The sequence below is a fragment of the Artemia franciscana genome, chromosome 1, assembly GCF_032884065.1.
Source record: "Artemia franciscana chromosome 1, ASM3288406v1, whole genome shotgun sequence".
Lineage (NCBI taxonomy): Eukaryota > Metazoa > Arthropoda > Branchiopoda > Anostraca > Artemiidae > Artemia > Artemia franciscana.
This window is the reverse complement of record NC_088863.1, coordinates 10785168-10811618: the sequence shown is the minus strand read 5'-3', so window position 1 is coordinate 10811618 and position 26451 is coordinate 10785168. Positions and strand designations below refer to the sequence as shown.

Genomic DNA, 26451 nt, shown 5'->3' with positions numbered 1-26451 from the left:
AGCTAGGACTTTACAAAGAGCCTGGCAGTCACTAGGATGTAAAGAAATTGTTTAAATTTCATAGATTATCAATGAAGTAAGATTATTTCTTTTTGTGCATGATGGATATAGATGTCTCTAAAGACTGTCTACAACTATTGTGCACAAACTTTGGACTTACTTTTTTATTTCCTTTCAAATTGAGATTGATTATCGCTTATGATTTATCGAGGATATTCTGGTGATTGAACATCCTTGCGTTCTGGAAGTTGAAGAACGTTGTGTTCTGTTGATTAAAGTTAGCATGCTGGTAAAATCTACTTTTGAAATATTTTAGAGACAATCTTAAAAGTCACCAGGATTTAAAGATACAATTTATGTCTCGGAAATAATCAATGAGTTAAAAATATTTAGATTTGTACATGTTATATTTAGATATTTACAAATTTTGTTCATAACCAATGTATTCAAACTTGAGACTTACGTTCTCTGCGTTCTATAACACTCTAGATAAGCCTATATGTGTTGAACATCCGAGAATGTTGCATTCTATGAATGAAAGATTGTATACTCGTAAGACCTACTTAACCTTGTCAGTTGTCTGAGTTTACATTGCATGAACAGCTAAACTATTCTGGCTAGGATTTCAAAATTTCTTAGAAAAAATAAACTTGAGGTCACCAGATGGAGAGGGACTGTTTGAATTTCGAAAATTATCAATGAAGTAAGAATTTGTATTTTATTAGCGCTGAATTTCAATGTTTCTAAAGATTACCCAAAATAATTGATAAGAAATAGAGACTTACTTTGGTTTTCCATTTCCTTCTAAATTCAGGTTGATTGTTGACTGTGATTCACCGTGGATATTTTTAGCCACGGCTTCATTGAATTATCAATGAAATAAGAAATTGTATTTTTTAATAACGTTGAATTTCAATATTTCTTAGGAAAGTCCACAAAATTTTATAGAAAATAGGGACTTACTTTGGTTTTCCATTTCCTTCTAAATTCAGGTTTATTGTTGCCTGTGATTCACCGTGGATATTTTTAGCCACGGCTTTGTATTGTCCCTTGTCAGTATTTGTCACACCACTAATTTGTAAACTGGCTAGATAGAACAGTTTAGAGTCCGCCACTAGTTCAGCTTTAAAGTGTGAGCCAAGTGTGACCACTTTTCCTTCGTGAAACCTGAGAAGAAAATCAAATACACTTATTTTTAGCCATATTAGTAAAGATGCAAGTGACTATATACTGGAGCAAAAAAAAGAAGAAAACGCATTTACTCTACATTTCAATGTGACAGATTACAATAATGTCCGATGCACAAATATGGTCCCAAGATGTAAGCTACTTAATGTAAAATTGGCTACGATTGGCCAACTAGAAATAACCCACCAACCCAAATCGACTTTAAATTCTTATAAACGTTAGGTAAGGCAATATCAATGGGATAAAAAACCAATGTGAATCCAACATAAGAGTAGTGACATACTAATTTCATTAAACCAAAATATTCAGCTACATGTAATTCAGTAATCCATATGAGGGTGTATATTTCTAGAAAGAGGGAGCGGGATTTCCTGGGATGATTAGAAAAACAATCCGAAACTAAATTAAAAAAACAACTTTTTTCTACTGAAAAGAAGAAAGAAAATTAAAACTTAAAACGAACAGAGATTATCCCATAGCCTATATGAAGTGGTCTGCCCCCCCTCCCCCCCGCAAAACTCTGCTTTTTACTCTTAAGTTCGACCTTTTCTCTTAATCCTGTAAGAAGGACTCCCAACACACAAAGGTTATTTGATTAGTCATAACCTTTTTTTAAAATTCTTAAAAACTTCAGCATAAAGAGTGGGGTATTCAGGAGGAGGCAGGTCCATCTCCTATGTAAAACTTAAAACGAATAGAAATAATCCCGCAGCCTAAATGAAGTGGGATGCCCCCTCCTCAGTACCTTGCTCTTTATGCTTAAGTTCGACCTTTTGTCTAAATCCTGTAAGAAGGACTCCTGAAACACAAGGGTTATTTGATTAGTCGGAACCTCTTTTAAAATTCTTAAAAACTTCAGCGTAAAGAGTTGGGTATTAAGGAGGAAGCAGGCCCTTCTCATATGTGGAATAATTTCTGTCCGTTTCAAGGTTTAATGTTGCTTCTTACTTTCAATAGAAAAAAAAATTATTTTATGTTCAACAAAGATAACCTATATCCTATAAATTCTGTGAGCGATAGAGGACAAATATTAGAAACGCCATCTGGTGTACATTTTTTTTCAAAATAGCTGTTAATTTTGTTGATGTGTTTTCTTATTTTATTATGCGTTTTCTTTTTGTTTTTCTTGTTTTTACTTCCTCCTGTTTGGGCATGCCTAATTTTTTATTGTATGATGTGTTTAAAAAAAATTGATGAATGAATGAAATATAAAGCTTTGAAATTGACACAATAAGTTTTTGCTAAATTTTAAATCCAAGATTAAACTACAGTCAAATACCCTATTTTTCAGCTTATATCTGGCAATACTGACAACAATATTGGGTTTATATTCCAATATCCAATGATTTTTCTTATGAAACTTTAGTTGTAATTAAATAAGAAGCAAAATTTAAAGAAATACAAATATTTACCCGTGTTTTACATCCGAATTGTTTCATTCGTATCTGCTATGTACCCAATTAGCAATTACACCAATTTAGTATTAGAAAATTAAATTGTATTAAGTAAAACTAAGTATTAGAAAATATATTTTTTTTTTTTTTTATTTCAATTCCAATTTAGCATCGTATTCTGTAAGATCTTTGGTTCTATTCTTATCTTTAAAATATTTGAAAAGACTTTCACAATTTTTCTAATAATCGCTATTATATTTCAACCTTGTCAAAACCTAGTCTCCGCCAGGATGCGGCCTGAAGGTTTTGCTGGGGAGAGGTACTTTAAGGAGAACAACTTAGCAATATATAGATGCGCAGATAGTGGTGAAATTGAACAGAAAAAAACGACTTTACCTTTTCTTTGCTTCTCTAAATATTTTGGGATTTAGTTTGACGAATAGAATTATTTTGTGTTTTGTTTTTAGCTTAGCATCACTATCTTCAATCTGCATGTCCAATAATAGCCATAGCCAGTTCATTTATCCCATTAATAGCCATAGCAATTTAGCACATTATTAGCCATAATCAGTCCATTTAGCCCATTACTATCCATAGCAATTTAGCCAATTACCAGCCATTTTCAGTCCATGCTAAAAGTTTGGTTGTAATTGCATAGGGCTCAGTTTTGACTTTTCATTTTCAATAATATTTCTGCTTGATTTTAGCAACAATTCTTCGTCGATTCGTCAATTAAAGTGCATTTTATCAACAATCATTTTTTATTAGGCAATTTTTTAATTAAAAATAATTCTATTAAAATTTCCTTTTAAGTCAATTTATATAGTTAAATATGATCTAATCAACAGCTTTTTTCACGCGTCAATTAAGTTAATTTAAGTTAATTTTACTAACAATTTTTTGTTCGTCTGTTCTATTCTCATCTGTTCTCAAATCATCCAGATCCAATCCCATGTTTAGATAAATTTCCAGTTCTCCTTGACCTCCGCATATATCCCGAGTGAGGGCGAGGTCGCCTTCACAGCATACCAAACTTGAACTCCCAAACATATGCTTTCAAACCTCAGCTGGATTTTTTCTAAATTTAACCCCTTATCAAATCCCAAAGTCTCCACCCCATAATTCAAAGCCGATCTAATCCTAGCTTTAAAAGTATAATTAACGATCCTACATTGCTAATTTCCCTAATACTACTTTTACTTAATATTCCTAGTAGTCTATTTCCCTTACTTTCTACCATCTTAAGATCTTTCTTCCACTTCCCATCTGACGATAGCCTACAAACTAAGTACTAAAATTCATCTACACAGTCTAGCGTCCTACCTTCATACGTAAACTAACACTGCGAATCTGTCTTTTCTCCACTTTTCCTAAAAACCATAACCACCGGCTTCTTTACATTTAATACTAGTTTCAAAATAAGATAAGAAGATGCTGGATCTAGCAGTTGTTGCAAATGTTCTTTACTTTCTGCTACTAGTGCTATGTCGTCTGAAAAAAGTAATGCAATAAAACCTGCACTTGAGAGCTTAATTATTGGGGCGCCTCTACCTATCAAATGTTCTTCAAAGTCATTAACACACAATGAAAAATTTACTGTTCATGCTATTGGTCACTTTAGTTTGTTAAAGTTAACAATTCTTCATCGAAGTTAGTTTGGATAATTAGAGTCAATTTTACTAAAATTGTTTGTTTATTTGGCAAGCTAATTACCTATATTTAAGTTTTTAACATCTTTGCTTATCCATAAATTTAGTTAATGAAAGTTAATTTCATAAAAAAATTTCATTTATTCATTAATTTAGTTAAAAAATCTGGAAATTTTGCAATTACAGTTTCTAGGTAAGAGGTAAGATTTTAGTCGAGCAGAAACAACGCATCAGATATAGGCTATTTGAAAACGAGATAGGCTATTTAAAACGAGATGTGAATTGGGACAACGCTAAATAGACATTCCAGAAGTTTCCTAGAATTTTCAAATCGATTTCTGGTTGACATTGTGCATTTGATGGAAAGCTACAAAAAACAAGCACAATTTTGTCTTTACTTTTTAACAATCAAAACACCGTTCTAACCTAAAAAAACATAACTCTTAAACTTCTACAGACACAAGTTCACATCCTCCTTTTAATGAATAGGACAAGACACCCAAATTCTCAGGTTAAGATTATCTAATTCAGAGTTTTCCAATCGACACCTCATTGATATTCCGTATTTAATAGAAGTTTATTTGGATGTCAATGTTCGTAAATACAATAGTCCTAGAATTAATCTAGCTTACTTCATGTAGTTCTTAGTTATAATTTATTACACACGTCAATTTATAATCGACTTATGGCAAAATAAAGCTGCAGATTTATTAAAAGTGCCCTGTATACTCCATACAGATTTTTGAGATTTTTGATTTTTGTCGATTGCAAATTTATATTAGTGGCTTCTACCAACTAGCACGTAGGCTCGGTCGAACAGTTCCTACTTGCAATCCCAAGAACTTGACATTTTATTTTTTTTATTTTTTACATTTCATATAATTTCCCTATTTTTTAGGTCTTTTGAGGTATATAATTTCCCATAATCTTCTTGGTTACTCCTTGTATCAGGATAATCATAAATATGACTCACCACTGTACTTCTGGTTGTGGATCGCCAACTAGTCGACATTCAAAAAATACTTTGGTCCCGTCATCTGACTGTCTGATGACAGGCCGCTCTGTAAATGTTGGACGAACGCCATTTTTTGGCACTGATGCCACTTCATCGCCTGAAAAGTGTTTCCAAAATGACAAGATTGTTAACCAAATGACAAGGACAGTATTGGAAATACAGTTATTAAAGGCTGATTTTAATAAAGACAGTTAAATTATATGAGTCATACAAAAGCCAATATCATGTAAGAAATTTATATTAGTATTTATAGAGACCATTTATAAAAGGCTTTAGTTTTTTTTTCGAAAATACATGCCTCTCCGCTCTTTTCAAATTCTTTTTGGTTTGAAGCTGGCTTGATGCTATATATATAATATATATATATATATATATATATATATATATATATATATATATATATATATATATATATATATATATATATATATATATATATATGTGTGTGTGTGTGTGTGTGTGTGTGTGTGTGTGTGTGTGTGTGTGTTAATATAAATAAATAGATACAAATGAATAAATATAAAAATCTCGTTCGGGCTTAACACGCACCAACTTTAAGCCTCAACACAGTTTAAGTTAAAGGACAGTTTAAACAGAGGCTATTTCAATGTTGAGCCCGTCCAGATACTTTGAGAATCCCACAATTTTTCTGTACTTTAGGATTGTTTTTTTTTTATTATTTCAATTTTAATTTTTTAATTATTAGCTCTAACAATTAATCCTAGTTCAGGCGAATAAACGGTCTACTAAACCCATTATGAGCGACTGCTGAAAAGCAGTCGGCTTCAGCAAAAAGAAAAATAAACCTCATTCAATACAGATTAAAAACAATAACTTAAATTGTCAAATGTATTGGATTACTATCAATAACATAAGCCAAAAAGCCAACTTTTCCGGGTTGTTCATCGGAGAGGGTAGGGACGAAGGAGTAGTCATCTGTTTAGTCTTCCTCCACCATTTAGGTTTTAAAAATACCTTTTTGTTGATATTTTCGTTGAAAATACCTTATTTGATGGTAAAATAAAAAAATAACAGAATTACCCATACCCTACATTTGGGAAATCAATCCCCTTCCAAGAACGTATACAGGATTTTTGGGCGTTTTTTTACACAAAATTAATAAAAAAACGCATCAGAAATTTGTTTATATTCATTTTCGTTACGTTTTTACGAGTCGGTCATACAATTTTTAAGAACAAGGGTGTTAAACACCCTAGAACCCCCCCCCCCCCTGCATACAGACTTAGCCCCTTTCCTACATTTTCATGAATTGACACCCCCTGAATCTGTGTGGTTTAATAAGTGTGAAATTAATTGTGTATGAAACGACGTTAAAAAAAAAGTATTCAATCAGAACCATTTAAGGCAAATGATAAAAAAAAAATTATAAAAAATTTGATCGTGAAAGGCCTTACTAAATTCCCAAAGCCAAATACTGCTAACTTGAATGCAAAAAATCATTGATTATTCTGATATCAAATTTCACTGCTAACTTAATGAATTTTAATACCATCGGACGTGCCCAAGCATGTAATTGGAAAGCAAGACTGCTAATTAGAAAGTCAAACTTACTGTCGAAATTAAGGCTAATCGTTGCATTACTTTCGCCAAGTTCGTTCTTCGCTGTAACTTTATATTTACCGGCATCCTCTACGGTTACATCACTAATTTGCAATGTGGATGGGTATGAATTTCCGTCCTTTTGAATGGTCACCTGCAAAGATGGTTTGTCACAGAAATAATAGTTCACCTTCTTTTCCCTCTGGAATAAATATGTATTCCTGGGAAGAATGCACGCAGAAAAAAGGTCTTGGGGCTAAGGCCCCTTCCCAAAACCATTTTCTCTTCAGAATGTCTGGGCACTTCTCATTCAACTCACCAAACAATTTTATTTTGATGAACCCCCCCCCCCAGAAAGAAATCCCATGTGGGTGCCCGGTTCCTAGCACAGTACGATATTATATTTTAGTGGGTCAAGTACAAGGAATAAACGAAATTTAGCCAGTGAAACAGCCAAGGGAAGGTTATCTCCCAACTAAAAAAGAAACAGCTAAAATATCCTATTCAAATACCTGCAAATTTAATATACCTCTTGAAAAGTAAAGGATAATGTCTTTATTTTAGTCAGAAGTTCTCCCATGGGAAGACAAACTTGTATAGATTTTCTTTAAGGGAAAGATGCCTAAAAATTTGCCTATTTTCTAGAAAAGTAGCTACATGTATTATAGTATTACATAATGTTAAGGTTTTTGTGTATTCCCTTTCCAGAGAGGACTGTTGTCCCTTTCCTCCTCTGTTATTACCCTTGGTTGCACCCCCTGTTAGAAACTATGAAAAGTCACCTAAAATAAAATTCCTACTATGGCACTGTCTCAACTTGAACAAACTTGAAAAATTTCAACTCGTAGAATTTACAAAACAAGAAAGGATATCTTGGCATTTGATGAAGCAGATGTTTAATTACTTGTTTTTTTAGTGCAATTTTTTTTTTTGTTGCACTAACAACTTATTGTTTACAACGAATGGCCATCCACTATGAAAAATCGTGGACACCATGCGACACGTGCCACGGTTGGTGGTGAGCGAATAAAAGAAGAACAAAGAGCATGAACAAAGAAGAACAAAGAAAAGCGAATAAAAGAAGCGGACAAAATGCGGGACAAAGGAGCGCAGCGTGGTTTTGGAGGTGTGTTTGTTGTTTTTATCGTTTCCAGTTTTTCTTTACTTAGTTTTAGTTTTTTTTAGTACGCCAGAATTTCAGGTAAGAAACGAACTAACAATAAGCCGAATATCAAAGGCTGCCAAAATAAGACTTCAACGATGACGCCTTTCATTCTAAAATTACAAAAAATGTTTGTTTCTTCAGAGGCTAACAGCAACGACAGTTTATAATCACATTCCATGATTGTAATAAACAATTGAATACAAGTATACAATTACTTGAATAGTCACCAAGGATAAGCTGGCTAACTTTCTTTTTTCTTACGTGTTTAAGTAAGATTATGTAACTAAAACTTCAAGCAGTGTAAGGTCTACAACTGTTTTCAAGGGCTCCAATTAGGGTTGCCCCTTAGATTTTGAAACATGTCTTTTTTTGATATTTTGATTGGGAAAACGAAAAGAAAACAAATTGTCCTCTCCCAAGATGTTTAAACATACTGTTTTTGCAACTTTTATTTTTAATAAAAAAAATTCTTTCCCCGTCCACCCCCCCCCTATTTTCTGGAATCGTCATCCAAGGTTGTTTCTGTAGGGGATACTGATAAGTGATAATTGCAAAATACTAAGGTTAATTGTAAAAAAAAAACCTCGACACAAGTAATTCTTCTTCTTTTCTTAGCTTTACTTTATATCAGACCAAAGATTAAAGATTCTTTTTTTCTGACATAGAACACTGCGGTTGAAAGTGGGACAATGGTGGGAGCGACAGTATTTTTAAAATCAGTTTTTTACTCTTAATTCACTTTTGTTTTATGTTATTGCTTTTATTTCTAGATTTTCATTGAGCATTAGCGCAGCTTAATTTTAGCTTGCTTTGGAATTTTTATAGTTTTGCTGGCGAAAGCGTCAGCAACGGTAGAGAGCGTCCCAGTTTTAGAAAAACTGGGACAGAGAACTGGGAGACAGGTGGCAGCCAAAATGCTAATATAAAGCGCTCTGCTACCTGTCTCTACATTCTTCACTCTCCAGTTTTCCGTCCACTTTGCCAGTAATCAAATTTGTCATTCCAGATTTCAGTTAGTGAGAAAGTCTCTTCATTTGACCATTTCTGAGTTTCCAATTTATCTTTTTTGATAAGCCCCATGATTTCTGTTTCAAATTTATTGCTTGATAAAGCTCACAGAAAACGGAACAGCCTATCTTCACTTCTATTTTTCGAAATGCCGGCCTATTTATTGACTTCTTTTTGCGCCTTAACCTAAAACAGGAAACGGGAACGGCGGTAGTGGTCTACGCTATCCAGATCAACAATTAATCAATCAATCAACCGATCAATCAATCAATCAATCAGTTTATTAAGAAAAAATAAAGAAAAATTACAAAGGTTCTTTGGCCTGTGATGGTGGGAGACTAAACATTACATTAATTAATATAGAACAAAATCAAAAATAGAAGGTAAAACACAAAAAAAGAAACAGAAAACAACAAAAATAAAACAATGACATATATGCTTACGTAGCAAAATCGATTAATAAAGGAATTGGAAAAAAATGAATATAGTAAGAGAAAAGAAACGAAAACCAACAAAAACAATAGCCCGTCCCAGTTCTCCAGAAAACTAAAATGTAAATGCAGCTTTAGTAGTCCCTCTTATCTGTTAAGCCTGTGTGAAGCGCCAAATTTTCCTGACATTTTTCCGTTTTCTTCAATTAGGGATTACATAAGCAGATATTTTCGAAAACTTTCAAACATTGGAAAGTCCCGAGCTGTCTCTCAAAGCCAGTGCCAGAATAAAAGTCAATAAAACCAATTAAGTAGAAATGGTGTATAACTATAATCTATTATAATTATTATAATGTCATATTATAACAGACAATAGAACAATACTACTACTACTACTACTACTACTAATAACTCACTGCAGCACCAAACCACCTGAGGCAAACACAGCTACGCACGCTCCTCCTCCAACCTAATCTATTTAAAGCCTCCCTCTTTACACCCTCCCAGGAAGTTCCCATTTCCTTTAAATCTTTATTTATGACATCCTCACAACCCAGACAAGGACGACCTGCTTTCTGTGTAGCCCCAGACGGTTGGCCAAAAAGGACAATCTTCGGTAATCTGTCATCCTTCATCCTTAGAACGTGGCCTAGCCATCTCAACCTTTCTTTCATTATAGCCCTAGAAAGTGGGATTGAACCGTATTTTTCGTACAACCTACTGTTTGAAATACGGTCAGTCAGCCGGGTACCCAGAACAATCCGTAGGCAATTTCTCTGGAAAACATCTAGTAAATTTTCATCTGCTTTTCGGAGCGCCCATGCTTCAGAGCCATATTTGACCACTGTCATCACTGTAGCTTCCAATATTCTAATCTTGGTTTGCAGACTCATCTTTCTATTCTTCCACACTTTTTTTAACTGTTAAAAAACACCCTGAGCCTTAGCTATTCTACTTTTAACATCTTCACTGCTCCCACCATCTTTACTAATAATACTACCAAGGTAACTGAAGCTCCCAACCTGATCAATCTTTTCGTTACCTAATGTCACCTGTTCATCTTCACTTATTCCTAGCCTTAGTGAAACAATAGTCACGAAGAATAAATCTCCTGGTTTTTGTTCCAACATTTTCTATCATGTATTCCAAAGTACAAGACAAGGAGTCTTTCAAAAAATCGTCTTTAACTGTCAAACTGTCAAATTGTCAAGTGTTAAGCAATTTTTCAGTGTTCTTTGAAAACTAGTGTTACTAAAAAAGTAATTAGATCCAGTTTTATTATCATGAAAATGAATCATTTTAAAACCGCTGTAAAAGAGTCAGTGACTCCAAGACGAACAAGCTAGCTAAAATAACGGACGAAAATAAAGGGAAACTATCCTTCGCCAAGGACGAAAGGACGGTCAGGGGAGGAGGAGAGAACCACTCCTTCCCGGAATCCTAAGCTTTCCCTATTTCCAGCACTTTCTATTCAATTTATTAGATAAAACAAGTTTTTTATTATTGAATCTCCCGCTCCAAAAAAGCTCATATATATGCTTTCTTCATCCTACAAACCAGGAAAACATATACTTGAGAATGGAAAATGCTCAATAGTTTTTTATAGTATTGACTTTCAAATATTGACTTTTTTCCTTTGAATCATATTTAATGGTAATAACTTATTTCCAGCACTTTCTATTCATATTGTTAAATAAAATAAGTTTTTTATTGGTGGATCCCTCCCCCCCCCCCCCCGGAAAATTCATATATAGTATTGAATTTCAAATTTTGATTATTTTTTCCCCTTAAATCGTATTTAATGTTAATAACGTATTGCCAGCACTTTCTATTAAAATTATTAAATAAAATAAGCTTTTTATTGTTGAGCCCCTCCCCCCAAAAATTCAATTATAGTATTGACTTTCAAATTTTGCTTTTTTTCCACTTAAATTATATTGAATAGTAATAAATTATTGCCCATTTCGTTATTAATTTTATTTTTAAGGAAGATTTATAGAACTTAATAAATAAATTTAGATGGAAGAAGTGGAAGAGGCCTAAACATTAAAAGATGCACTTTGGCGGGTTATGGTACTTCACCTGCACATTCATATTATGTAATTTATGATCTGGCTCATTCTTAGGAAATCAAACAAAGATTTCAATCAACTTATAAACATCTATGCTCGAGCAGCCAAAGATTGCCAATTTGGCATGTCCAAGTTCTTAGGTAGCATGAGAAGTAATAAATTGGGCGTTCAAGGATGAGCTATCTTTTTGTGGAATAAGTCAGAGGCGAATCATCATTCATCCACGATGGACAGCCTGACGTTATATTAAATCAAACTGACACTTTTCCAGACCTTGATGACGTTAAAATTTACTGATTAGTTAGATACTAGCTTGTGCACAGAAATAACAGAGAATAAGGAGGCAAGTCAAAGAAAAAAAGAAGCAACTTTTTTTTCATGGAGTACTAGAAAAGCATCCTTTGTAAAAGTAAAGCATTTTTGTAATCTTCTCTGTATGACTAACTTTTTTCAGCTCTGTAAATAATGCGAAAATAAAAAGTGAGTACAAAGTAAGCCAAATCCACCGTTAGAGATGCCATTTGCAAGAGGTTGCAAGAAATTTGCACAAGGGGTTTGCAAGAGATTGCAAAATAGGTCTTTTGGTTTTCAGGTGATTATAAGATAGTCATAAAAATGTCGGTTTTGGCAAAAATTAAACAGTTTTGTGCCTCAATATACCCCTACGCAAATTTTTACTAGGATATGCATTCAAGAGGATGTCACATTAGCATTTTAGTTCGCTTTCCCTTTCTTAAAGATGTAGTTTCCATATTGTAGAAGCCAACTTCTTGGGAACTATCTACAACATATAATAAACAAATAAGCTTATATAACATCAAATTAGCGTGACTTAGCATCAATTTTGCGCATTTCTGAGCATTCAATTAGCGAAGAAGGCGTAGGAAGGCTAAATACTGGTCTCCCAGGACCCCCCCCCCCCAAGATTTTAAATATATATTTTTTGCCTACAGTCACAGAAATTTTTTTTCCAATTTAAAACTAAAAACAACAACTAAAAACTGAAAACCGTTAAAACTAAAAACAACAAAAATTTACTTCCCCTTTAGATATTGAAAAATTATCCCTTCTCTACATTTTCATGAATTGACGCCAATGAGTAGATATTTTCTATGCTGGATTTTATGTAGTCATAGGGACATTCCTAGGTATTTAAACTACTACTACTACAACAACTAACAACTCACTATAGCAACAAGCCGCCTGAGGCCAACACAGCTGAAAAAGCTCCTCCTCCATCCCTATCTATTCAAAGCCTCCATTTTCACACCCTCTCGGGAAGTTACTATTTCCCTTAAATCTTTCCTCACGAAATCGTCTCATTCCGTTTGGGGACGACCGCAATAAAGAAAAAAACACTTTGACCAATGAATATGCGATATTTTTTTTTTAACCAATTTTCAGTTTATTCTAAATTGACTCAACATAAAATATCAGACTTCGGTGGGAGGTATGTACGCAGAGGTTGTTTGGAGGTAAATAATTTTTTAGAACACACTGGCTAATCATGACGAAACTTAAGAGTGCTGTAAGTAAGATGAAATTGTGAAATGTCATTTGGACTTGTATTTTTTATTCAGCTACCCTTCAACCGTTACTGAGAAAGGGTCATCATATTTTAGTTTTGTGTTTTGTTTTAAGGTTTGGTTTTATTATATTTTTATCAGTTGAGGACGGTCAAGCGGATAATTTTGCACTGAGGACGGTCAAGCGGATAATTTTGCACTGAGGACGGTCAAGCGGAGGTCTTGATTAAAATATTTGCCTTTCTCTGGGATTTAGGTTGTTTGGAGGAAGGGGGCCAATAATGCAAAAAATAAAAGGATTTTTTCAACGTATTATCATTAATATTATGGGTGGACTCAACGAGCTAAGCCACAAGTGTCCATTTTGAACACAGGCCCCAAACGTCCATTTTCTCTACCTTTTAATTTAAGCTCAATAGGAATAAAACGTTTACCCCTGACAGCAAAGTGACAGCACAGCTATAGAATTCTAAATAACCTTAAATAGACTTTACTAAAAATTAAATTTCAATTAAAGGTCATTTTTTGTCAGGATCTAAACTGAAATTTTGAAAAGTAAATTTTGAAATTTCTTTCCTCATCAAACCATTTTCATTGACTTTGAATACTTAGGGCTATTCAGGCCGTGGACTAATAGATAAAAAACAAGAAAAAAAAAGAAAACTTGTTTCTGTCCTTTTGGCAAAATTTACTCTTATATTGTTTGAGTAAGAATAAATTCAAGATTTGAATTTCGTTTGAAATCTAGCTTTGTCTGAATACAACCATAAATTTTCAAGAATTTTTTAATTTCATAAATTTTCTAAAAGTAGGTAAAATCTTTAATAAATAAAACGGCTGATTATTAAATAGCTGGTAGTAATTTATCAGTCAGAACATAGCCTAGTTGAGCAGAACAACTCTTTTTGCCCTTTTAAACAATTAAACAGTCGTAATATAAAAACACCATTAACGCAGCTAACATTTAGTGTTTAGATTTATATTATTGGCTTTTTGATCATGCTTGGTGAATCTAGATGGTGTTTTTTTTTAATGACATTGAGTTTTGTTTCCTATAAGTGTCCAGTGCCCTTTGACTGAAGCACTCCCCCCTCCAACACAATCGTTTTGAAATCAATTTATTCAATTTCGTTACAGTTTAATTTACTTTTTATGTATATACTGTCATGGCCACTCTTTAACAAAATCCGTAGCCTTGAATTTCAATCCATTTGACAAAAACAAATGATGTATATTGAAGTCCAACACAGACTTGGTATCTTACACAGTATTTCAGGGGAAAATAAAGTTTTTCAAGAGACAAGCTGTATAACGTTGCTTGTACAAAACAAAGAAAAAAGTCTGATTTCTCCTACAACACGAACATAAACTATTATTCCTATTTTAGGTTTTAGTTCAGCTATAGTAGTATTTTCAACCCAACAAGACGAAGCATTTTCGTCGATGCAAACTTGTTTCTTATCAGACGAATATTCTAGAGCACAAAAGTAGACTTATTTTAAAGTAAAATACTTGGCAACAAAAGAACTATCTAGAAAGAATTCATTTGTTTCACAAAATTATTTAGAAAAAAAACATTTTAGACCAGCACAGTACTCTTATTTTTAAGTAAAATACACGCCAGCAAAAGAATCCCCTAGAAAGGATTCAGAACAATCACCTAGAAAGAAGCATTTTTGTCGATGGAACCTTGTTTCTTGTCAGACTAATATTCTAGACCACCAAAGTAGACTTATTTTTAAAGTAAAATACTTGGCAACAAAAGAACCATCTAGAAAGAATTCATTTGTTTCACAAAATTATTTAGAAAAAAGCATTTTAGACCAGCAAGTACTCTTATTTTAAAGTAAAATACACGCCAGCAAAAGAATCCCCTAGAAAGGATTCAGAGCAATCACCTAAAAAGAAGCATTTTTGTCGATGCAACCATGCGACCTTGTTTCTTGTCAGACGAGATATTCTAGACCAGCAAAGTACTATTATTTAGAAGTAAAATACATGCTAACAAAAGAATCACCTAAAAAGAATTCATTTGTTCCCCAAAAGAATCACCAAAAAGGAATTTATTTGTTCCACAAAAGAATCACCTTGTTTCTTGTCAGACGAGATATTCTAGACCAGCAAAGTACTCTTATTTTAAAGTAAAATACATGCCAACAAAAGAATCACCTAGAAAGAATGTCATGTTATTTGGCCTCTATCTCGGCTATGGAGCTCAATTGCTGGCAAAAGTTTCAAAACTGAAACGCGTGGGATGCTTTACCTGGATCCAAGATTGTATACCAATTACTTGACGTCACCAAAACGAAACTCCCTATTTTGCCTTATAATTAGTCTAAATGAGACCTCTGAAACTGAATTCATGTAAAAGTACACATCAGAGGAGGTTACATAATACCTGGGGCTACGAGAGCATTTGTTTTACTTACATTGGTAGGGTTGGTGAAAATTAGGAAGAATGGGTATAATTGTAAACAGAGATTCTGCTAGTTAAAATCATTGAGAGTAGATGCCAAAAGATTTAACTCAGGAACTGGCCATTTTTTTCAATCAAAACTGAGATTTCAATAAAAAAAATGGTAAAATCTTGACACTTCTTCACCGATTTAGTTCAGTCTTATTGACAATACATTGGAAGCAGAGACGTAATTTCGTCAAACTTCTAGCGGGGAGGGGGGTCAATTTTCCCAAATCAAGTGAAAATTACAGTGAAAACTAAAAAAAGTGGGTCATATATTAATCAAAAAGGTAAAGATGAAAGGAGAAAACTAGCCCGTTTCTGAGGATGCTTGAATTATGCAGGCTTATTTTAGTTTTGACAAGATTTAGAAGTAAACTTCAGCTAAGGGGGACAAGCTGGGGTCTGGGAGGGGAAAACTGAGGTCTGGAAGGGACAGTTACTCCCCTACACCATAGAAAATTATGCGCCTGATTGGGAGGGTACTAATTTCACACACAAATAACCGGAACAATATTGTAGGATATTGAATATCGCTATTACCATCGTCAGAGCTCTCTGGCCTTCAAAGTTTAGTAACAATCTAATTTCGAGCGGCGAAGCCGTTAAGTTATTTCTAAGTCAAAGGCTTTTAAGTAGTAAAGGACTGAAAATAAGGCTACGTTAAAATAAATCTCAGCATCTTTTCTTTGTGGGTAGAATATATTACACGGGGAAGAACTTTAGATAGGGGAGGGGGTTTCTTTATTGGAAATAAGTTGAATAGGTGAATGAAAATCTCAGGAGTAAATCCAGATCCTCAATTATTGCCTTGGGAGGTGAGCTGAAGTACTTATCTTCACGCCTTCCCCCTTCAAAGCTCACCAACTTTTTTTGTAATCTTTGTATCACAAAGTGAAACCTTGATAAACAGAATTACTGCTGGAATGAGCCACAAGTAAACTGTTTTGAGCCTTACACCTTTGCTTAATCCTAATTATAAGGTTTTTCAGATCTTTAAATCTATGTCTTAAACTTAGGAATTAAGCCTTGATATACTTTTAAATTCTGCTGAAATAAGGGTAATTGCATTTTCAAAAATAGAGCCAATGAACATTGTCTATACAATCTTCTAAGGCCTCGAAATAAGGAAAAGGTTAAAATAGTAGCTTCATAACGACTTCCCGAGGCATATTTTGTGTTCTCAATTCATTCGTGGATGTTTCGTTCATATATCTCTACTACTTTCCAAGATAAAAACAAAGAAATTAATATAAAAAAATAATTAAATAATTAATAATTAAATTAATAATTAAAGACAAACGGATCTATGGCCAGTAAATGAAAACGAAAAGAAACAACAAAAATCTAACAAATATTTCTCTCGTACATAACAAGGTGTCAAAAAGACAATAGAAACTAAAACTAAAAAACACAACTAAAAATATACATAAAACTAGAATAGACTAACATAAAATATATTACTTCATTATTTAAAATTTGCAGTTACCTTCATCAAACCATGAAAGCAACAAAAGTCAATTACTTTCATGGTTTGATGAAGGTAGTTGCAAATTGGTAAATGTAAGTAATCGTATATTATATATTTTATATTCTTTGGATTTTTGTTGTTTCTCTTCGTTTTCATTTATAGAACCGATGTTTGTCGTCTTTATTTCTTTATTTTTATTCGTGTTTTCGTTTATTTTATACTTCTTTTCGTTTTTATTCATTTCTTTGTTTTCGTCAGGGTTGGCCAGTTCGGCTTTAGATCTTTTATACTTTCCAAGATAGCAAGAATCCCCTCAACTAGAACCTTACCCCGACTGGCACTTTGCCAGGATTAGCGCACTGTGAATGAAAAGGATCAAAAAGAAAAGGTTTAAATAGCAAACCATCAATACCAGGGTATTAACTGATTATCAAATTAGCCAAGAAATCCCATACATATATCAATCCCATATAATCCCATATATATTTCCAATAGAAATCCCAAATGTGATATTACTGACATTTTGTCCAGTTAAAAATCTTCGGTAAATTCACATTCATGCAGTGTAAAATCTCGAAATTTAAATTACCGAAGACTATGAGGCTTTACGAAATGTAGGCAAAGAAATTAATATCTTGATCGCAAAAACCCGCAGATCGCAGAATTTATTGGGGCAAACACGTTTGTGTTTAACTACGATTGGATATGTATTTATGCATATATGTATGTGTGTATATATATGTATATAGATATGTTTTTGATAGGTATTACAAAAAAAATATCGAAAAGTTTGAAGTGGTTTGAAAAGCGAATTAGAAGTGATTGAAAGAAAAATTTGACTTGATAATTGCTGAATCTTTAGAACTTGGAGATCAAACATTAATGGCTGAAGAAAATAGTCCAATTTACAGGTTGATTTAAAGCTATGAGGGAAATAGTTTGAATTTGACTATTAAAACAATAGACATGAACACTTTCCATTCGCACCTAGAATAGTCTTTCCAATTCTAGTTAACTTATTCCAGAATCTGAACGTTGGCATGAAAGCTATCGAGTGTTTGTCAGCTGAAAGCAAATATCAATAGAATGTAAAGAAAATAGTTGGCTTCACAGTTATTTTCCCACGAGGCTAACAGTTTGATTTTGGTCCTAAAACAAATAGACTTGAACAATGTCCATTAACGTCTGGGCACGGTTTCCAGCTCTAGTTAGTTTGAAGTTCGTATTGCCACTTCAAAATTCGCAATTAATGGCCCGAATTGATATGGTCGCTTTTTCAATTATGAAGCCCTAAACAATAGGCTAAACAGCTACTTTTCTTTATAAAAGCTACCAAAAATAGGCGGTGAAATTTTTCAGGCATCACCTATTTGTACGGGTTTCCTGGCCCATATGAAAAATGCAATTAAATCCTAGTATGAAAATTATAAAACAAACTAAAAATAAAAAATTACAAATTTAAAAATATTTATAATTCAGAAATCAACGCACTCCGTCGACTTGTGTGATTATCAGCTTGATGAAAGAGATGAAAGACTTGAGAAAGCCATGGTTAATTACAGTAAAACCAAGACAGATAGTCTTTTTGAGAGGTAAAGCTGGCATAACTTTTAAGAGTTATATAAAGATGATTCTTTACACTTCTTGATGATCACGTCTATCAACCATCCTAGGGCAGAACTGAGGTAGATAGGTATGACTAACCTAACCTGTCTTGGCTTTACTCTAATTAGCTATGGCTCTTGAGTCTTTCATCACTTTCAACAAGTTGGTAGTATCAACTTGGTGGAAGTGATAAAAGATTTGAGAGCCATGACTAATTAGAATAAAGCCAAGACAGACAGTCTCTATTATAGGCAAGGCTGGCATAACTTTTCAGAGTTGTATAAAAATGATTCTTTCCACTTCTTGATGATCACATCTATCATCCATCCGATGGCAGAACTGAGGTAGATAGGTATGACTGACCTAACCTGTTTTGGCTTTACTCTAATTAGCTACGGCTCTTGAGTTTTTCATCATTTTCAACAAGTTGGTAGTTTCAACATTGCGATTGTCAACTTGGTGGAAGTGATGAAAGACTTGAGAGCCATGACTAATTAGAATCAAGCCAAGACAAACAGTTTCTGTTATAGGCAAGGCTGACATAACTTTTCAGAGTTTTATAAAAATGATTCTTTCCACTTCTTGATGATCACATCTATCATCCATCCGATGGCAGAACTGAGGTAGATAGGTATGACTGACCTAACCTGTTTTGGCTTTACTCTAATTAGCTACGGCTCTTGAGTCTTTCATCATTTTCAACAAGTTGGTAGTATCAACTTTGCGATTGTCAACTTGGTGGAAGTGATGAAAGACTTGAGAGCCATGGCTAATTAGAATCAAGCCAAGACAAACAGTTTCTGTTATAGGCAAGGCTGACATAACTTTTCAGAGTTTTATAAAAATGATTCTTTCCACTTCTTGATGATCACATCTATCATCCATCCTATGGCAGAGCTAAGGTAGATAGGTATACAGTCAGTAAGAGTAATTCAAATAGTCTATCAGTTCCCTGAGTCATTTGAAGGCAATTGGAGACTTAAAAATGATTCGAAGATTTATGACCGACCATGTCCACAGGACTTGCAGGCAAGCAGGAAGATTAGACGTTCTTCTTCTGTAGTTGTTTTTTATAGCTTTGCGTTTGGTTTAGGTTCTTTTTTAATGTTCTTTTTCCTCCAAGTTTTTTCTATTTATCAAATTGCCTCACATTCTTTCTTCTCCATTTCTCACTTTTTCTGTTTTTTTTAGTAGTGGAGATTTCGCCAAATATTTCTCTTTCCAAAATTTGTTTACTAGAAATTTTTTTTTCTGTCTTTTCTTTGATCAAGCAAAAAGGTTGAAGAAATATTTTCTAAAATCATCCATCGCTTAGACAAACAGGCCATAATTCAAGCAATAAAAGAAACGCTTTATTAAACAGAAAACGAATTATATACGAATAGGAAACGAAACATATATGTGCTTCACAGGAGGATTAACGTTCAATTTCCGGTTGTTTTTGCGCACTGCAGAACTTGACTGTGAAATGGAATGCATTTGTTCTCGAAATTAAAAGCTTGCGAAGGCTTTTACTAATATTCAATAAAAAACAAGTTTTTTAACTGAAAGTAAGGAGCGACATTAAAACTTAAAACGAACAGAAATTACCCCGTATATGAAAGGGGCTGCTCCTTCTTCAACGCCCCGCTCTTTGCACTAAATTTTGACTCTTTCTCTCAACTCTACTTTTTAAAACAGACAAAACTTTAGCGTAAAGAGCAGGGCGTTGAAGAAGGAGCAGCCCCTTTCATATACGGGGCAATTTCTGTTCGTTTTAAGTTTTAATGTCGCTCCTTACTTTCAGTTTAAAAAACTTGTTTTTTATTTAATTTCTGAACGTTTTTTAGTTAATCCATGTTTTGATTTCGGCTCTCCGCAGATGAATTAAATTAATGCGAATTAATTAAAGCGAAATTTGCATATTTATTTATTTGGCTAAATGGCTTTCCCATAGTTTTGCTCGAATGACTTTGCAAAAAAAGGAGGGGAAGGAGGCCCAGTTGCTCTCCCATTTTTTGGGTACTTAAAAAGGCAACTAGAACTTTTAGTTTTTACGAACGTTTTCATTAGTAAAAGATATACGTAACTTACGAATTAGCTTACGTAACAAACTTCTATGTTCGTATGTTTTTATTACCTATATGAGAAGGTTCGCCCACTCGTCAATACCTCGTCAATAACTCTTTGCATTAAAGCTTAAATTTTGTCCCCTGAATCACAAAGGCCGTAGAATAAATAGTTGAAATTACTAAAAATCCTTTAGCGTAAAGAGTGAGGTATTAGGAGGAGGCGAGCCCCTTATACGCGTAATATTTTCTGTTCGTTTTAAGTTTTAATGCTACCCCATACTTCCAGTTGAAAAAAACTTTTTCATATTTATTTTCTCATTGTTTTTTTTAAACAATGCTAGAAAATGCTGCGCCCCCTTTATGGAAATCTTCTTTCCCCATGAAAAATTCCTCCATGGAAAATTTCACCCACATAGCCCCCTCTTCTCAACCCCCCCCCCTCCCAACCAAAAGATCCCCCTGAAAACGTATCTACATTTCCCAATAACCATTAATATATGCAAACACTGGTCAAAATTTGCAACTTGCAGCCCCTCCCACGGGGACTGTGGGGGAGTAAGTCGTCCCCAAAGACATAGTTATAAGGTTTTCCGACTATGCTGAATAAAATGGCTATCTCAGAATTTTGATCCGACTACTTTGGGAAAAAAGTGAGCGTGGGAGGGGGCCTAGGTGCCCTCCGACTTTTTTGGTCACTTAAAAAGGGCACTAGAACTTTTCATTTCCGTTCGAATGAGCCCTCTCGCAAAATTCTAGGACCACGCATCCGTGATTTGTCTTCTGGTAATAAATACAAAATTCCACATTTTTGTAGATAAGATCTTGGAACTTGTACAATAGGGTTCTCTGATACGCTGAATTTGATGGTGTGATTTTCATTAAGATTCTATGACTTTTAGGGGTGTTTCACCCTATTTTTTAAAATAGGGCAGATTTTCTCACGCTCGTAGCTTTTGATGGGTAAGACTAAACTTGATGAAACTTATATATTTAAAATCAGCATTAAAATGCAATTCTTTTGATGTAACTATTGGTATCAAAATTCCGTGTTTTAGAGTTTTGGTTACTATTGACCCGGGTCGCTCCTTACTACAGTTCGTTACCACGAACTGTTTGATTTATATCTATCTTGCTAATATTCCAATAGCTTTTTTCTGAATACTGAGTTTAAAAAAGTTGTAGGTAACGACAAATTAACTTGCAGAAAGTGCATTAAAATACAATCCGTCAAATATAAAAACTCGGTAATATAGTCAGCTGCTACGTTCGTAAATTGTGGACGAGGAAGAAATCGGGGATGTGTAAGTACATAATCGATGAGGTAAGCAAGTCAGGCACTGCATCCTCACTCGGTTAAGTTAGTTGATCCGAATTAGATCCTATGCGGATAGGAGAGGCGGTGTCCACCGAACTTTATTCTTTTTGCTGATTAGCTCCAATGTCCAGAGCCTTGCTCTAAGGTAAAAGATCATCGCAAGGAAGAAAATAATCGAATGTCAGAATGTCATCAGAATGTCAATAATCAAATCACAAGAATGTCATCGAAGCAACTAGCATAAAGAAAGTCAACCCAGGCATCAGCCTCGCCACGGTGAAGAAGAGCGAGGTCATTAGTTTGAAAGCTAGACCCATGGAAGCCTAGGATAGATACAGCCTGGGGGTAAAGCCGCATTCAGGGAGAGAAGATAGGGGGGTTTGAACCCCTCTCTCTCCGAAATGCTTGTCCGACTCTTAAAAATTCAATAAAATGCATAAAAACACATTTTTGATGCGTTTCTAAAAAATTGTACCACCCTTCCAACTAAATCCTGGATTTAGCCCTGATCGGAAGTCTAGTTTAGCGATAGGTTTGGTGAAGAAATGAAATCACTTGGGACAGTACGTGGTTCAGTTAAGTTACTTGTCCATCATAGAGACAAACTATCTGTGCTTCGTAAATAAAAAGAAAAATATTCCGAAGTAGGCATAGTACAAGCAAGGTATTGACACCATATTTCACGATGACACCAGATTTCAGATGCCAGAAACCCAATAATAATACACAATAGAATAGCCAAATTTCATTTCCTTGACAAAGCGCAATAAACCAAACTAAAATCTGCAAAAGGAGCCAGACCTTATCTAAAATGTATTTCACGTCACAGTGATGTTGATGTACTCATCTGAACTAAACATTATACTAACAAATTTCTTACTCCATTATGCTAAAAAAATTCTATTCCTTAGATCTCCAGAAGCACTTCCAGTTTAATTGTGTCCAAGCAACCTCTTCCCCTCCCCCTCAATGACTAAATACTATCCTTCTCTAAGCACTAGGTTTGATGAATTTTTGGTTTTCATTTTTTTTCTATCCTTATCATTATTTTTATCATTATTTTTCATATTCTCCTGATTATACCTCGATTTTTTTTTCATTATTTTATTATTATTTATCATGTACTTATCATTAAATTTAGCACTATTTTTTAATACTTACTATTTCTCACCAACAGCATGTTCACAATTTCAATTTGACTAAAAAAACTCAGAAAATCAGCAAATTTAGCGTTTAGCCTAGGGCTATTACCAGGCAATAGGCAGTCGGGACCAGTATGTAATGAAACTAATGCGCAGTTGAAAATTCAATAAGCAAAAAATTTATTGAAAGTATTGAAGTGACTTTTTTTTTATCCTAGTGTTTAACTCGAAAGTGGACATAGACTGAGATCGGCTTTCCCGTGCCAAAACATGAGCATCTATATTTTCTAAGTTTTCGAGAAAATTGCAAAACACGTTTTTTCATTTTTGGATCGGGAGCAACAGTTGAAGATATAAGCTTTCAAAAACAGGTTCTTCTAAGTCTATTTTTTTCCTCTATTTGTCACATATTTTCTGTTGGATGCCGATATACTATTTCTTGTAATACCACTTCGAGATCAGGGGAGGTCGATCCTTATATTAAAATTAAATTTTTGCATATATACTAGGGTCTAAGAAAGGATAGCCGCACCATTGCCTTATTTCCCTTAATTTAGAGTTCAGCAAACATTTTTCTAATGGTGATAAAGGAGTTTCTTTATTACTTATCATAAAAACATATTATGTAATTCACCCTATCACAAAAAGCCGTTGCAACCTTTTACAGTGGCTTCTAATTGGCAAAATAGGTGCATCGAAGTTGTTCACCCAATATTGGTGAGAATGTAAATTTGTTTCTGATTGGTTTATTATTCTATCCGACCAATCATAGGCCAAGTTATGTTTTACAAAGTAACTTGCGCAACGAGGTGACAATGTCAAGCCATTACTAATCTTGACTATAACCACAGAACTTTCTGAAAACTTTGCACAAGTTATTTTTAGTAATCATTCACTTGTAACCAGTCTACTTAGTTGACCATGAGTAGCTTATATTCTTAAAAAACCAAGTTATTAGGTAAGAAATAAGTCTAAGCCCTTGGGCAATCTTTGCTCTACTGGTAATCAATCAATCTCTACTCAATGAACAAGGGTTGAAGGGACTTCGCTAGAGTTAAATCAGATAGGGTTTATAAGAACCCATCCGACCATAAATTCGATGTGGTTTTGCAATAAAGTTGCTTTAGTGGTGGTAAATTACACTACTACTACTACTACTACTACTACTACTACTACTACTACTACTAATAACTCACTGCAGCACCAAGCCGTCTGAGGCCAACACAGCTACGCACGTTCCTCCTCCACCCTAATCTATTCAAGGCCTCCCTCTTTACACCCTTCCAGGAAGTTCCCATTTCCTTTATATCTCAATTTATGACATCCTCCCAGCCCAGACGATGACGACCTGCTTTCCGTGTAGTCCCCGACAGTTGGCCAAAAAGGACAATCTTCGGTAATCTGTCATCCTTCATAAGCAGAACGTGGCCTAGCCATCTCAACCTTTATTTTATTATAGCCCTAGAAAGTGGGATTGAACCACATTTTTCGTACAACCTACTGTTTGAAATACGGTCAGTAAGCCAGGTAATTATAGGTGGTTAATTATAACATTTCTCTTTTCTAGAATTTCCAGGGACCCACTGATAAAAATTTCTACCTTCAAGTTGGCGAATATATTGATCCTCCCCCGTCTTCCGAAGATATCTAGAAAAACCTAAATCACAATTCTTCTACGAGAGCAAGGACGCCCCATTGATATGGTTTTTCTTTTAAAATGGACGCTGTATCATCATGTAAAATGACTTTTTTGCTATGGTCTATTGTCGGTCGAATTTCATCAAAATTACAAACAAAACCGAATTTCAAAATATGGCACTTACGTGTAGGATCGTCACGTATGGGGGAAGTAGGGATGACCCCCCCCCCAATATTTTTAGCTACTCGGTTAAAAAAAAGAAGTTTGTAAAGCCTAGCAACCCTCTTAGCACACGAAAGCTTGCGTCAGAAACAATAGATGAAATCTCTATAGATATAACAATAGTTTTTATGGAAAAGTTGAATTGTATAAATCGCCTAAAAAAACCCCAAAAAAAAGTTAATACCTTGAAATTGTTCGTGAGACTTTATTTTAAAAAAAAAAACTCTATCCGTGTATACGTCAGAAACTTTTCCGGGGGGGGGGGTTAGCCTTGAATAAGAATTAGAAGAAGAAAATTAAAACAATTTTTTTGTCAGAAAAGTACTGCTTTTTCTCCAATATCGTGAAGTACTGTGAATTGTATATGTTTTGGAGTTTCAGGCGAGAATGAAACTTGTATGAAACAATAAAATCGTACTAATAAATATATAATATCTTGGGATTTGTTTCCAATACATCAAGAAGTCGAATGCCCAGCTAACGATACATTCTTCCTCTCCCTACACGTAAAACCAAAATTGAAGATTTACAATTATGTCACCTTAACGGTGGTTCGCTGAATTATTTTTCTTTTTCTTGCATCTCCTGGGACCCATAGAATAATCTCTATCTTCAAGTTGGCGAAGACATTAGGGAAGAGACGAAAATAAAACGAAATTCTTGATTTCCTAGCAACCACCTTGGTAAACAGATCTGAAGGCCAAATTAAAAACCTGAGGAAACTGAGAGACCGATGTTTTTCTGTAAAACTGATATTGTTTACCATGGAAAGTGAACTTACTCTGTTTTTTGCACTAAGATCCATATAACAAAATTTACTTGAAACTAATTACAGTCATTTGCTATGGATTTATGGCCTCTGATATTTAAGGATCATTGTTGTCACAGTTAATGGTTTAATATGAAACTATTATACTTCTTTGATTAACGCCAAAACCATTTTCTGTGCTTTTTATGCATCTAACTTTACGAGATTTCTTTCCGTTGGGGGTCAGTGGTTTTTTTGTAGCTTTAAGTGAATTAAATAAAACAATTTAAAAAGTTCATATTGTTTTAACTGAGAAAGGAAAGACAGTGACTCTTAGAAATTAGTTATGTAAGAATTAAACTAAAATTACAATAAATAATAAATTACCTTAAAACGGCCACCACTCTTGACACCCACTCCATCATGAAACCAGGAAATGTCGGGTTTAGGGTCGGCTAATATTTTGCATTCGAATCGTAATCGCTTTCCATCTTCCTCTTGTATAATTTGCGGTTTCTTAGAAAAGGTTGGAGCAATTCCGTCAATTTGTCTGTAATTTAAGGGAGCCATGAAACAATTACGAAAACAGACGTAAACCTTCTTGAATAATAACAGGCAAGAACACAGCTTAGTATTTCGAAGAGGGAAGAACGGAAGGGGATATTCACCAAAATTGCCAGACCGTGCGATTTTGGGGGCGTCTGAGCCCCCTTGGCACATTTCAATTATATGTCAATCACGGTGGTATTCGGAGGGGGGGTGGTCCGCATTTGAACCCTCCCCCCTAAAAAA

The 26451-nt window shown here is 34.3% G+C and overlaps 1 protein-coding gene across 31 annotated transcripts in view; it reads right to left on the bottom strand.

Moving 5' to 3' along the window:
* LOC136025213 (twitchin-like) overlaps nt 1–26451 on the bottom strand; it is a 397750-nt gene that overhangs the window by 318968 nt on the left and 52331 nt on the right. For 30 of the 31 annotated variants that reach the window (XM_065701279.1, XM_065701032.1, XM_065701099.1 and 27 more), the window contains 4 exons: nt 26047–26209; nt 6819–6960; nt 5205–5343; nt 964–1167 (listed from right to left, as the gene is read on the bottom strand). In XM_065701279.1, the coding sequence (XP_065557351.1) occupies nt 964–1167; nt 5205–5343; nt 6819–6960; nt 26047–26209 (648 nt within the window). Of the gene's footprint in view, nt 1–785; nt 884–963; nt 1168–5204; nt 5344–6818; nt 6961–26046; nt 26210–26451 lie in introns of those variants that run through there. The other variant, XM_065701270.1, reaches the window with a different exon arrangement.